Raw genomic sequence first — 14,640 nt, forward strand, 5'->3', positions numbered from 1 at the left:
TAACAAAGTTGGCTGCGAGTAATCCAAATAAAAGGGATCGGACTCCTGGTGGAAGGAAGTCAGAAATGAAACAAATATTTACGTATAAAAACGAGATGAGGACGTCCTCAAAAAGTGCACTCATTGGTTTCGCGAAATCGGAGTTCCTGTTCAAAAATCGCAGTGAGGGCCTGGTAGCATACAGCATATGCCCCGTATACACAGGACGTACTGGGTTCGAATGTCAGCACCGCCGGTGATTCAACAGTTTTTTAATGGTCACAAAAGCATCTTTCGACCAGATGCTCGGCTCCTTCAGGCCGCCACCGGGTTTCTGATAATACCGTCACTTCGAGGGGTAAATCAATTACTGCACGTTTTTTGGTAGCTATGGGCAGCTGCAGCTCGTTCCACGCATTTCCTATTGGTTGTATATTTCTACAACCTCTGGCGAGCGGTGAGGATCCTACTGTTGCGGCGTTCCCCAACATTGCAGATCATCACCTCTGCAGATAATTCGTGCCCCGCGGTCCAGAACGACACCTCGGAAATTTCCCAAAACTAACATTGGCGCCAAACACCATACGGAACTTCTGTGTAATGGCGAGGGCCCACATCGTCAGCGCAGGCGAGAACACGAACCGCGTTTGCTCGTTTTTACGATTTTAGTTCCAAAATTGGTCACTGCGAGTACACCAATCGGCCCGCGAATTTTGAAAAACACGGTTTTAAAAGTTCATAATAAATTGCTGGCTCAGTTCTAAAGACTCATACTTGGTGTGAATGCTTCTTAGCATCATTTCTATGCACTGAAAACATTTACAAGTGACTTTTTATTCGTTGCATAGTCCCTTTAATGCCTTCATACAATATCAGGCGACTGGGTAGCGAGGTGGATCTACAATAAACGTTTTTCCTAGAACTCTCGTCCGGGAAACTTTTGTTCCCAGTAGTAAACTGGTAACCAAAAAGTTAACTTTAGTAAGTAAAAAATTACAGTGATATTTATTGCAGCTAGCGCATGCTAACATGGAGTGTTGGACCAGGCTTGTGGCGTGCGAGAAAAAAGCATACTTTTTGACGTGCCCATTCAAGCATGTCACAAGGTCGCCAAACTCTGGCAGCGATTCGATAACCAGTTGTTGAACAACATTCCTCTGGTTTTTGTGTTGGAGAAACATTGTGGCATTCTCTGGTTGTAATAGCTTTTTTTGCAATTACCCCGGTGTGCATCACGACAGTGACGACACATGCACTTGGGAATTCCAGCCTGCCTCGATTCAAGCTATAGATACTAAAGAGTGAACATCGGCATCATCATGTTCTGTTGTTTCGCAGTCCATAACAAGCTGCTCTCGGCAGAAATCGCAGTTCAGGGCTTTCATTACAGAATGAGCACAAAAGCACCTACATAGCCAAACACAGGCGCGCGTGAACTCAAACTGTTCAGATCTTCTGTAAACTCAGCAATTTTGAAGGAATGTGCAGCACTTGACAAACAACCGATCTCATCGTCGCTGAAGTCACCGTCGCTGAATCACAGGAAGCGTGCCTTGGAGGCGAATTCTGCCTTCGCACTCGTGAAGCTGTCGGATGCTGATGTGGTAGTTACCGCCAGCCATTTGTCTGTACTGAAGAAACCTCTTCTCTAGGCCCTCTGTTTGCACTTTTCCGAGTAGCACGTACTTAAAACCGAGCTCATAGACGCAATACTTTGAGAATTCAAGTAGAGCATATGCTGAATGCCACAGAGCATTAAAAGTTTCCTTTGTGGCGTGCAATTGTCGTGTTTATATAATTTTCATACGTCAAGTTAGATTTTGAAGGCTTTCAAAAAGGATAGCTTGGGGTCATCATTCAACGATGAAATTGGCTCTTCGTATACGTCGCGATAGTGATAGCCCTTGTGTGGCATCTTCACATTAACTACCATCCACCAATGAATAATTATTCTGATGAAGTTGGCAGTTTCTTTCGCACGTGAAAGTACAGGAAAATCGCAGTGCATGTCCAAGGCTTCAGCCACAAAGATGTTGAAAACCTGTAAGGCTAGTTTAACATTTTGCCTTTGTAAATTGCTTGGGTTTAAAGCCTTTGAAGGCAGCCTATAACTGTACTTCAAGAGCTGAGAAGATTCAAGTTTGTGAAGCTTTCTGAGATCCTTGAATGATGCCCACTGTATAATGTCAGGGTGGACGGAATTGTCAGTGAGGTTAAACATAGGAAAATAAAAGTTGGCTTTAGGATTTCTTTAGTTAAGCCAATTATTTCTAGCACACTTTAACAGTTACACAGCGTCAATGATGTAAAACATGGGTCGCGTTGCATCGTCTAGATGTGGGTAAATAATCCTCACCTTATGCGGCATCGTAAAGTCCATAAATGGCTGAGCGTGAATCTCGTCTGCCATTAAAGTAACAGCACTCTCGTGCGATTTCAATTTATTAAACCTCTGGCCAATGTATTTAAGAAAATTCTGATCACCTGATTCGTTATCAGGTGATAGGTGGAAAGAGGAGCAGATGTTTCTAATGGTACTCGGATGCGGCAAAGTCAAACAACCAGAGCCCCTCAAAAACCTGTATGCATGAGGAGATATAGTATGCAGATGCAAGCAAGCACCATTGTTTGAGATGAGTACTGCAGTCACTCTCAAGCAACAACACTTGTTCCCTCAGAAGTTTAACAGAGTCCTTTCTGTTTTTGCAGACGCTTTCCTTAATCTTTTCCATGAGGTTTACTATCAGGTCAGTAAGGCCATCAGATGAACCTTTGTCGTCAGAAATCTGCTGTAGCTTATTTAATATGTCAAGTAGGACATTGATGTCACCGATTTCGTCAGGCACGACAAAATCTCCTAAACGTTTCACTGAGCTGCCGTGAAAACACGCCGTGATACGAAGATATGCGAAAACAGTAACAGAACACTGTAGGACCAGCGCACTCTCATTTGCAATATTCAAGAACATGCTACAGTTTGGGTGATTAATAATAGTCCATTCAACCGGGACACACTTGACGTTTAAGCGCTCCATCATTTCATGCAGAGATGAAAATTTGCACTGCATTTGTTCTTGTCGATAGCAGGCTGCTGACACTTCAATAGCACGAGCAAGACATTTGCCTCCCGGCGCATTTTTTCGGCATCTGGGGAGCTCCTTGCTGGCACGGCATCTTTCTTTGACAGGTACGAGGGACAGCCAGGGAATTAGGATGGCACTGACCCAAGACGCAGGTGTGGCACTTTTAGAGGGACTTCGAACACCTTTCCTGTCCGGGGATTGGTGTACGATGAGGTATGTTCAAGGCAGGATGCATGGAAGTGTAAGGCGCACACCTGTTTTACAATAGCAAAAGTGCGACGCACCACATTACCAATGCAGTACAATCTAATATCGAGGTAAAGCTTAATTTTTGTCATGGCTCCCTTAAATACTGTTCATGTAGAGAAAATGGCTTCGTACCTTGTTGTTGGCAGTAGGCACAAATCCTTCCGGGGAATCGCACTGAGCCACTTGTAAAGCTGTTCATCCTTTGGCAAAGGAAACACTTGAACCTTGTTCCCCGTCTTGTAGTTGCTTGAGCACATAGGTACACAATACTTGTTAGGCATGTAGAAGCCTGCATGTCGCAGAACGGGCGCAAGGAAAACAGCACTGAAGCGACCACGAGGCGACTGGCTCGACGAACTAGCTGCGTGTAACAAGAGGGGAAAAATGAGCCGGGAGGCGACGGGACGGAAAGGCCGGTATGGAGAACCGGAGGCAGCCGCAGGCAATGGCAATGCCCAGGTAGGACGGTGGGTGCTGACGTCGCTAGAGAGGGCACAGGCCTTGAAAAGTTTAGGAGGCGTTGGCAAAGGTGCGTCGCTCGCATGAAGGTGCTTCACCAGCATAGTGTCTCGTCTATAGTTGTCGCTGGAGTATTAATGTAGAAATTGCACTGATTAAATCAAATACAACAAACTAATCACAACGGAAACAACCGGACATGAGCTTCTGACGGCCACAAGGGTCAGGTACCACATGGTGCTACTGCGTCGCGGATTGTTTCAACACCGCATCGTTCTAGTCATTTCCAGATCAGTGTCTCACAAGCTCTTATGCTGCTGATTACGTCTTTCATGGCGCCGACAAGAATGACTGACTGCGACAGAATCACACCAAACAGCTAGCCCACTTGGGCTTGTGCCGCCCTAGCAGCGTTAAGAAAATCTTTTCCCACGAACACCTGTTCGACTACACAGTGTTCCCATGCTTGCCTGCAGTGCAAACCTCACTTAAGAACAAGGACTATAGGTTTCGCGTGGCTACAGTGTCTGCAGTATCGTGCTCTGCGGTGAAGAGGCGTTAAGAGACGACGCAACTTACGGCCCGAGAGCTCAACTTCAAAAATTATTTCCTCGCTTTAAACAAAAATTACCTCGATAAAAACTTCAGAAATGGAAGGCAATAAGCTGTTTTACGTAATCCACTATTGTTTGTATTTTTACTTGGACCACCTCAGGGTGAAATTAACGAGTGTTTTGGCTCAAAATTCACTTTTTGTAACTAGATTTTTTTTCCTTCTGCATCCGCAGTTTCATCACCTGTAAAATTTATTATAGGTACTAGACATCTACAGGAACAAAACGGCTATTCCAGAATTTCCGAGAGAAAGTTCATATTTAAAACAAAAAATGTCAAAAATGACACATTTTCATACTTTTTTCGATTAAAAAAAATATTTATGCCGTGTAAAGCAGCATGCTCCGAATTGTATCGAAAGGCAGAATCTGTGCAAATGTCAATGAAAAACTTTTTGGAGTGTTTTCTAAATATTTGCTTATTTAGCAGTGCCTGTTTTCTCATTTTTTCTGAATATTCAATCTTCCCTCACTTCACGAATAAATTTTTTAGGCAAAAATGCTTCAGGCTTTCATTACGCACATTACGATGTTTCCACGAATTTTTTGAACAAATTGGAGATGGTCGAGCGTAACGCCTGGGATGTTTGGCGTGGAATGATCCAGGTAGAACTATGTTAGTATGAGGTCAGGGGACGAAAAGGCGGCATAGTTTCGGTTTTTCGAATCTAAGAAGGCGGCCATTAAAATTGGTTGTGCCCTCCCATGTATATTTTGAACCCATTGGAAGGCCAGTTGGAGCGTCGAATTGTAATGCCGGCCCACACAAAACAAATTGTTTGCTTCCAATCGGAAAATATCCCATTATTTACTTGGAACCAATTGCAAGCTTCAAATGGAATAGGAGGGGCATTCCAACTGGAACACTTATAGAAAGGTTAACCGCTGGCTTCCTAATCAAGTGGCAGCTCCAAGTAGGCCGCAGGCGAGCATGCATGACACACAAACCATAGGCATAAACGTTGCGGCAGTTCCTGTCCCTATGGTTTGTCTGTCTGTCTGTGTTGCCAGGAAGAAAAAAGGAAAGTGCACAGGCCTGCTCACTGGCTCAAGCCGAGCCACAATCGCTACCACGTGCAGATAGTAGGAGAGTTGAAAGATGGGATAGAAAGACAGGATAGTAAAGACGCGTTGAAGACAAGGCCGATTGCGGAGGTAGTGCAATATACCGGGCCAACCGGTGGCGGAAGTGAAGCAGACTTCAAACTCTCCGCCACATTTCCAAAAATAAGTCCAATTGGATCCGTACCAGATATTCTTGCATGTGGCCCACTTAGAGCTAATATAAACGAAAACGTAGCATATGGACGGGCCCCCCAGTATACTCTGTTAAACCACTTAGAGCTGCCACTCATAAAGAGGATCAGTTCGGCCTGATGCTGCATGCGACGCACATTTTCAGCGCTCGATTTGTGAATTGTGGTTCGTACACGAGCGATGAGGGACGCCGTAGTGGAGGGCTTCGGATTTTAGACCACATGGGATTCCTTAACATACAACGACATCGCACAGCACACGGGCGTTTTTTTATTTCGCCTACATCGAAATGCGGCCGCCACGGACGGGATCGAACGCAGGACCTTGGGATCAGGTGCTGAACGCCAAAGCCACTGTAACGGGTCACTTTATTTGTGTTCGTAAATAAAATATTACAGTCGAACCTGGATTATAAAACTCGAAGGGGTTCACGAAATAGTTGATATACCGGTATATCGATAATTCAGTGTAGGAAAAATGGCGATAGGTAAGCTTATCTATGACCTAGAAGCAAGAATGCAATGCATCCATTCTTGTGACACGGTGCCTGGCTGACGACGATCTTCTGCCTGGTCAGGTCCGTTGACCGCAACGAGGTGTCCTAGTCCTCCCAGGTTCGGAGAGGCACCAGCCCGGCGGGGGGAGGGGACGCCGGGCATGACGGGAGGATGTGTGCAAGGGTGGCCTTGGGGCGGGAGCACAAGGTGCATATGGGGGTACCGGCTTAAATTTATAGAGATGGGCTGGTGTAAGTAGCGTGTGCGTCTGCAGGGGACGCCAGACTGATTTCTTTGCGGTCGTAAGGGATGGGTGGGGTGGCGGGAGATGAGGGCACTCAGCGCGGGAGTTTGTGGTGAGCTCAGCAAGCGAGTGCATACGCTCCTTCGAGAAATTCCCCACGAGGTCCGCCTGTGCCCGACTTCTAGACTCTCGGGCTAAGGAGTCGGCGGCCTCGTTGCTGGGATTTCCCAAGTGCGCAAGCATTCAGATGAGCTCAGCGCGTTAGAATAGGTGGGGGGGTGCACCAGGGATTGTGCAGGGTGGTGAACCCTGTTCCTGGCATAGTTTAGAATGGCTGTTTTTGACTCACTGATGATGTAACCGACATTTGTGTATGCCAGAGCAATAGCGGTCTTCTCGGCTCCCTCAGGGGTGGTGCCTGAAGGAAGCTCGAAAGTTAGGAGGCTATGTGGGGGTTGCGGACAACCGCAGTGGCTCCATGCTCATCGCAGGTGGCATCCACCCAAACGCATCCCCATACCATTTATGTCGCGCTGCCTCGCGCGCCTTTCTCCGACCTTGATTACGGTGGGGGTGCATGTTCCTCGGTAATGGTTTGACATGAATCGAAGTGCAGATCTGGGTAGGGAGTGTTCTTAGTGATGTATTGTTTGCGGAGATAGTGATGCAGGCCTATTGCTGATTGAGTATGTGTCGTCCGGCAGCACCTAATCAAAGGTTCTGGGCTTGTATGTGGACCTCTCGAAGTTCTTGTAATGTTATGGACTCCGCGTTCGAGCAGTCTCTTAATTACAGGGAAGCTCACTTGTGGCGTGCACCGTAGCGGTGCCCTAGCGCATGCCATCCGCCTTGTTTGCGGGAGGTGCGGGAATCTACCCCCTGCCGCCGCGTACCCATCGGTCTCTAATGTTCCCCTGGCCTGGTGCTCAGATTCTGTGAGATGAGATGATTGGGAAATTGGTCTTGACCCTACCGCGTGTACGTCACCGCGAACACCCAATAGCCGTTCGAGCACGCTCCGCACAGGTGCTGGTGGAGTGTCTGCACCGTGGTGTAAGAATATTTTCTTACACCATGGTCTACACTCAATCGCGAAAGCGTTCAACTGCTGCGCTGGTCAAACGCATTTATGAGAAAACAACCGTTGAAGCATTTAATCCAACTCTGTTCTGATGGTCCACCGGTACCGGGCGTGGATAGGGGTCACTCTTGGAGAGGGCGGTTGGGGAGGGGGGGGGGGGAGGTCCGTTTGAACCATGCATTTCTTCGACTTTTTTTTTGTAAAACTAAATTGAGTTCAGCATGGTTTTCCTAAATAAAATTTTCTCTCGCTTTGAGGATTGGGGGCGAACATCCTCCACCCCCTCCCAATATCAGTGTACGAGCACATGGTGCAACCACCGCGCTTCGTGCCGCACGTCGCGGAGATTTCACCTACGGTTAAATTAATGATCAGCTGCTAATTGTATATAACATGCAACGTCTCCGAGGCTTCTTTAAGCCGTCCTCGTTCGCGTTGGTAGCGCCAGCATACTTGCATTCGTTGTGGCGCTATGGAGCGCTGTCACCATCAGTAGCGGCGCCCTCTTTTTGCCAAGCAACAAGAACAGGAGCTTACACGCCTCCAAGTGATAGAACAGCCTTGCTCTCGCCGTTATTTCCAACTCATGCTGGGACTTTATTGCGAATATATATCGTTTCGTGTTGCGTCACACCAAACAATTTTTTTTTCTAGTAAAACCAAATGCTCGCCATGGCCAGTAGCCTGGCTTGCCTAATATACATCGTTAACTTTATCGGAACTCTGCAAGCCAAATGGGAATTTCGGTGGCGGTGTCTCAGGCAGTGTCGGCGAGGGCGTCCTCGTCGTCGAACTCTCCCTCGTCGTCGGCTGTGGCCTCCTGGTACTGCTGGTACTCGGACACCAGGTCATTCATGTTGGACTCTGCTTCGGTGAATTCCATTTCGTCCATGCCTTCCCCAGTGTACCAGTGCAAGAAGGCCTTGCGGCGGAACATGGCTGCAAATTAAGACGGGCACCACGAATATTAGTTGTTTTTGTAGGCTTTCACGAATTGCAGCGGAACTTATACAGCTAGTTAAATTCTATCCGTACGAATTATTTCCACCAAGTTACCAACTGTTCGGATTTTTGTTTCTGCGCCAACAAGTCCAGCTTTCTCCGGCAAAAATTTTGAAAATTGGAAAATTGTAAGACACTGTTAAGGAAATACTGAACGTAATGGTCCATTATTCTGATATGTAGCAAAATCTTCCTTTTAAAGTGTTTCCAGCGATCGCACCGGAACGCTTTTGAAGATAGCGAAAACGTGAATAGAAAAAAAAACTAAGAGACTGCCTCGGGTGATCTGCGGATATATTGATTGTTTTAGTGAAATCTTGCATTATACGAGAAAACTGCGTTCATGAACGGCTTCCCGCTTAAAAATACTTTTGTCCATAATTCCTGAGTATCCGATTTCAAAAAGCGCCTTTCTCGATCATGAGGATCGGATTGAGCGATGGCGTCCAAAAATAGGCCTGCCTAAACTTGCAACAGAAGTGGAATAATTCAAGTTTTCTTTTGTATGCTGAGCGGCGGCGCGGATTAGCGTGAGGAGGGAGTGCTCACACACGCTCGCCATCTAAAGGGCGTAACTACATCCGACATTTGCTTTTAGTAAAAATCGATTTTCGGCTCTTTATGGGGTATGTAGATGTTTATCCGGCAACAAAATACGCATTATGTCGAGAAAATTGGATTTAAAAATTTTCCCGCTTCTCGATTCAAACTCGTGACGTCAAGACAAGCGAAATTCGTGACCACCGCTTAGTGAATAGCGATGTAGACTAGCCTCAGGGATCCACGACAAAAAAAAAAGGAAGAAAACTCTTGAAGCACTGTAGTTTCCTTGCAAAAACGGTCGGTGATGGCGGCATCTGTATTTCATTTTTTGACCTTTACCTGGCTAGGGAAGGGGACGGACCTTTGTCCCCGTTTGGGTTGTCCACTGTTCGGGTTAGAGGTGCGCAGGGTTGAATGGGGGAAGTTCTAGAGATTGTGTAGTGTATCTAGGTCTGAGTAGAGTGACTCTAGGTCTGAGGTAGCTCACTCCCCACGGCACGGGAACAAATGCCCATCTCTTTCCCTTTCGCCTAGCCTTAGTGGTAGAAGCTCCGTTTTTTAGTGATAAAAGTGTCTTTCGCAATTAGAACGCTGCTACATTTCCATACAGGCCAACTTGAATTTGTCCTCAGAGTCTCTTTAAAGGTGGCCGCTTCGTTACCTCTTTATGAGTGATTTTTACGGGCACTGCTAAATTTGTAACGTCGGAAACATTACCCCTCCTTGATACACGGTCTGCACTTGGTGAACAGGGAAATGTCGCGCTTGTCATCTGAGATGTTTAATGAACGGGGTCGTTCCTTGCAGCTTGTGGTTTGTCAGTGAAATGCGCGTACAAAAGTTTTGCCGACACTGTTTGTGACGTCATCTTTGTCACAAAAGAACACCGCATCCAACACACCCCTGTTTTGGTTTAGGTTTTCTGCATTTTGCTCTTTGATGATTGTCTTACTCACAGTTCTATTAACAACAGATTGCAACGAACAGAGAGGGCTTTAAGCAATATTACGGGAGCGCCACCTTAAGATTAAAAAAAAATAATAATCCCAAAGTTGCCCTTGAACGATGAAGTAGGCGCTCTATGCAACTGCAGATTGTACGTGTGAACTGCATGCTGTGCTATGAGTAGAATGTAATTCGAGCAATTCTGATAAATGACTGACCAGTGAATTGTTCTGAAATGCGCTTGAACAGCTCCTGAATGGCCGTGCTGTTCCCGATGAACGTCGCAGACGTCTTGAGGCCACGGGGTGGGATGTCGCAGACGGCGGTCTTGACGTTGTTCGGGATCCACTCGACAAAGTAGCTCGAGGTCTTGTTCTGGACGTTAAGCATCTGTTCGTCGACCTCCTTCATGCTCATGCGGCCGCGGAAGATGGTGGCTACCGTCAGGTAGCGGCCGTGGCGGGGGTCGCAGGCGGCCATCATGTTCTTGGCGTCGAACATCTGCTGCGTCAGCTCTGGCACGGTCAGCGCCCTGTACTGTTGGCTGCCTCGGGACGTGAGTGGTGCGAAGCCGGGCATGAAGAAGTGCAGACGCGGGAAGGGCACCATGTTGACAGCCAGTTTGCGCAGGTCAGCGTTCAGCTGGCCGGGAAACCTGCGTGTGTATCGTTACTTAAGTTGCTTTAAGACTGTTTTTTTTTTGTTGCGTTAAGCACCGCGAACAAGGGCCTGCAGACGCCGCGCCATTCATGTCCCCAATTGTGCTACGAAGTTATACACAACACAAGCTATTCCCTCTTCAGGTGTGGTGAAGTAGTTTGCAGGCCTAAGCGCCTGTGGCCATTGTGGGCATCGGGCCATTCGTCGACGGCAGTGATCGGTGCCACTCACTACAGCTTCGCATATAGAGATGTCGAGTGACAGTAATAGACTACGATTCCTGAGAAAAGAAAGCTTCGTCACCTGAGGCATGTTGTGACTCCGGACATTGTGACAGAAACCAGGTGGTTGAGGTCCCCGTATGTGGGAGTGGTGAGCTTCAGGGTTCGGAAGCAGATGTCGTATAGCGCCTCGTTGTCAATGCAGTAGGTTTCGTCGGTGTTCTCCACCAGCTGGTGCACGGACAGGGTGGCGTTGTAGGGCTCGACGACGGTGTCGGAGACCTGCAGTTTTGAATGCGCTTGAATTCGCACTTTCTGTCGACGTGGTGCAAAGCCTACCACATCTATGCACAAGAAAAATTTTCTCATTTTTAAGCACTGTGATTCTTCGATTTCTCGCTACCATTGTCGAGCATTAAAGGGACAAGAAATTATTTTGATGGTCAAATTCTAGGGCAGCGATCAGTAGAGGTGGCCTTTGTCAGTATTAATTCGAGTCAAATTCAAAAGCTCTGCGTGAACCCTACACACACCTCCTTCACGCCCCAACGTCATGCAGATGCGGTGGCGCTGATGTCAGTAGCGCCTTTGGCACGGCAGGCAAAATAGGTTCCGCCTGCCCGTGCCCACCAGCTGCTGCAGCTGCTGGCGGGACTGCGCAACTGCATCATGCCCGCGCCTCGATATGTTTCTCGCTGATAGATACCGCATTAAGGAATGGGCCACGGTAGTAAAGCGCGAAGTCTGGGCCTCGATCGCCGCTTCCAGGCAATGTACTTCGTAGCTGGGGAGTTGCGTTCATTCTCCTGAACATCAGCATAGTACGCTTATAATTGCTTAAGGGAAAAAAAAACACAAATGTCTGCGCACGTAATTATCACGTCGAGCCGTTTTGGTGTTCACTGGGCGCTGACAGGCTGAATCACCACCAAGGAATGCGGTCTTTTGTTGATAGCAGATAATGTTTAAACGTGTGTGGAAGTTATACGATCATATAAAGCCGCGTTCATGGCACTTAATATTCACTTCAGGCCATTTCTTAATATGGCCGACATAATTACTTGGTCTGTGTAGAAAGAAGTCTGCTAAATTGTGTCGTTTTTGCACGGCCACGTTGGCATGTTTCCGTACGTGTGCTAAAAGCCACGTGCTTTTTCACTGCATCATATGTCATAAGCTGTTTCATGAGGCGGTGCATGATCGCGAAGCTTGTTTGGAAAGAAGCAGCCGCGATCGCATTGCCCGAGTTGATGACGATGATGATGGCCTCAGGCTTAATGGCACATACCCACGGCGGGGGATTGGCCAGGGTGCAATGCTGATACAAACGCACTCATGGCCAAGGAGTGGTGTAATTGGATAATTTTGTGACCTAGACTCGAATTTTGATTAAAAATCAAGATTAAAAAAAAAACGGAAATGAAAAAGCAGGGAATTCTCATTCTAGCAGAGGAATCTACCTGATGCAATTATATATTCGTGAATAAAATCGCACACTGGTTTCAATGCATATCCCTTGGCGCTTGCCCCGAAGGAGAGGAGAATCGGAATAAATAGAGCAAGCCCCCGTCGAGCGAGGGGATCTCTAAGTAAGCTGTACGGCGAGAAGTTAACCGCAAAGAGGAAAAAGTGATCTATGGACTCAATTTCGCCAAAGACTCAGAGAGGGTGGTCAGAAATATCCCTGATCGACATAAGTAGAGATTTAGTCGCGGTATTCTGCTGCGCAGTAGGGTCGTGGACACTTCACATTGCCTTGAACTGCACATCCGCGCACTCCAAGGAAATGCCAGGTGTTGAAAATTCGCTGCAACAAGGAGTGGCTCATGGCTCAAGTAGTGGAGACGCTGGCTGCAGTCAAGTAGACAGTATTAGGGACGAACGGGACAATAGGTCCACCAAGGGCGGACTTTGCAAAAAAATACTCTCTCATCAGAAGCAATGCCACAGTGCCCAGGGACCCAGTGAAAGCGTACTTTTGTAATGTGTGGTGGAACAAGAAATTGAAGGGAACAGCTCATAGGAGTATCTCTCGATTTTTCGAGCACTATCAAGACGGAAAGGCTGTCTGAAAGTATAACAACCTGAGAGATACTGCAGGGATTCCTTATTAAGGCCAACTCAATGGCCAGAAACTAGGCGACAAAAATAGGGGTATAGTCAGGAGCTTGAAATGAATAACTCTATTCAAGAGCCCTTGAGTAAATGCCAATGGCTGCTTTTTCATTTTTCTGGGAGGCGTCTGTAAAAACAGCAGTATGGTTAGGGAAATTATCCAGACACTCCTTAATAAGCCCATTTAAAACACTTGCAGGCAGATTCTTAGCATTCCTTGGGAAGGTGTCGTCAAAGGGGACTACAGTATCAGCCCGGCGGTGGTTAACTGGTACTACAGAATTTATTGATACAGAAATTTTTGACAGCAGGGAATTAGTGAACACAACCTGAGGAAGCTTATACCTAGGCCAAAAATTACCAAAGAATAGAGATGGGTTCGTTGTAAATATAGGGTTAGCCAATTCAGGAACAGGCTCCAAAGACATTAAAAACGTCCGCACAGTGAGAAGCTGAGCCGCAAATTTAGATCAGGTATCCGCGCCTCCAAGTACAGCGCAGCGTTAGCAACTGATTTAGGCGGACCTAAGCAAAGGCGCAGAGCGCGTCGCTCAATAACAAACAGGGGTTCAAGCTTGTACCTTGTGCACCCAGAAAAGAGAACAGAGCCAAATTCAAGTACACATGTCTTATACAGAAAGAGCAAAGTGTCCCGACGAATACCAAATTTTTTGTTGCTGATCCTCTCCAACCGGCCAAGGGCACGCTCACCTTTAAAGTACAATGCTTCTAATCAAGTAGGGCATAAGCATCCGCGCGCGAGCACCTATCACGCTGAATAATGTCCAAGACACACTGTTCATCTTTGGGCAGGTGGGATCGTCAGCTGCGAGATCAGACTTAGAAGTGCAGACGTCTGAAGCATGAGCACCGCCGCAAACGCGGCAGCGCGTTGCCGACTTGCAAGATTTGCCACTCTGACCAAAACGCCAGCAGTTCTTACATTGTAATGGACGGGGCTGCAGTGGGTCAACACGGTAGACAATGGGCCAGACTTTGATTTCCAATCGGCAAGAGGAGCCCGCAAAAGTTGCTATAACAGACTCAGTTGGAATACGAGAGCCTCCAGCCTCTGTTGCAGCGGTAAACTGAGAGGATGCCCACACCGGCATCATGGAAGTCCAAGAATTTCTTCTGGCGTAGCGGAGGGATACACACCGCGGATTATTCCTTTTACGCAGGCGAGTTGCTCGGGAATAAACGCTTTCACCGGGAGTGAGGCAAAAGAGGTGCACTGCAGCAAGTCTGCAACACAATCCAAATCAGGTGATTTGCACAGAATTCTTCTTTTGGCAAATGGTCGAACCTCGGAAATCTCAAGATATCGAATGGTCGCTGCCTTCAGCTGCTCCTGGATCATATGAGAGTTTTTGATCTTAATTAAACCATCTCCTACAGGGACCAGAGCCACAGGGATACGCTTGGCAAAAAGAATTTAGGAAACTGGCGAACCAGGCTACTGGACCTGTGCCCGAGGAAGGCATAGCCATGTCCGTAAGCCTAAGAAACATGAAGCCTACATCCAAAAGGGAAAAAACCTGGCCAAATCCCCCACTCGCGGAACGGCCTCACCAGGAGTTTACAGGATCAGCAGCACCAAGACACGCTTCAGCACCGAGGCCAGATGAAGCGGGAGGCGACATAGAACAGCCGTAGAACAGCGTCGGGTCGTATCAGCACAATGGACACTA

At 47.3% G+C, this 14,640-nt stretch overlaps 1 protein-coding gene across 1 annotated transcript in view; it reads right to left on the reverse strand.

The window, feature by feature from the left end:
- Window positions 1-8,207: 8,207 nt before the first annotated feature.
- The window catches only part of LOC144113958 (tubulin beta-4B chain-like), a 28,107-nt gene continuing 21,674 nt past the window's right edge, over window positions 8,208-14,640 (reverse strand). Inside the window, exons 5-7 of the mRNA XM_077647377.1 lie at window positions 10,917-11,116; window positions 10,172-10,608; window positions 8,208-8,402 (exon numbers count right to left, since the gene is read on the reverse strand). Coding sequence (XP_077503503.1) covers window positions 8,221-8,402; window positions 10,172-10,608; window positions 10,917-11,116 — 819 coding nt within the window. The 3' untranslated portion in view covers window positions 8,208-8,220. The remainder of the gene's footprint in view (window positions 8,403-10,171; window positions 10,609-10,916; window positions 11,117-14,640) is intronic.

This window comes from Amblyomma americanum, chromosome 1 (genome assembly GCF_052857255.1).
Source record: "Amblyomma americanum isolate KBUSLIRL-KWMA chromosome 1, ASM5285725v1, whole genome shotgun sequence".
NCBI classification, from domain to species: Eukaryota; Metazoa; Arthropoda; class Arachnida; order Ixodida; family Ixodidae; genus Amblyomma; species Amblyomma americanum.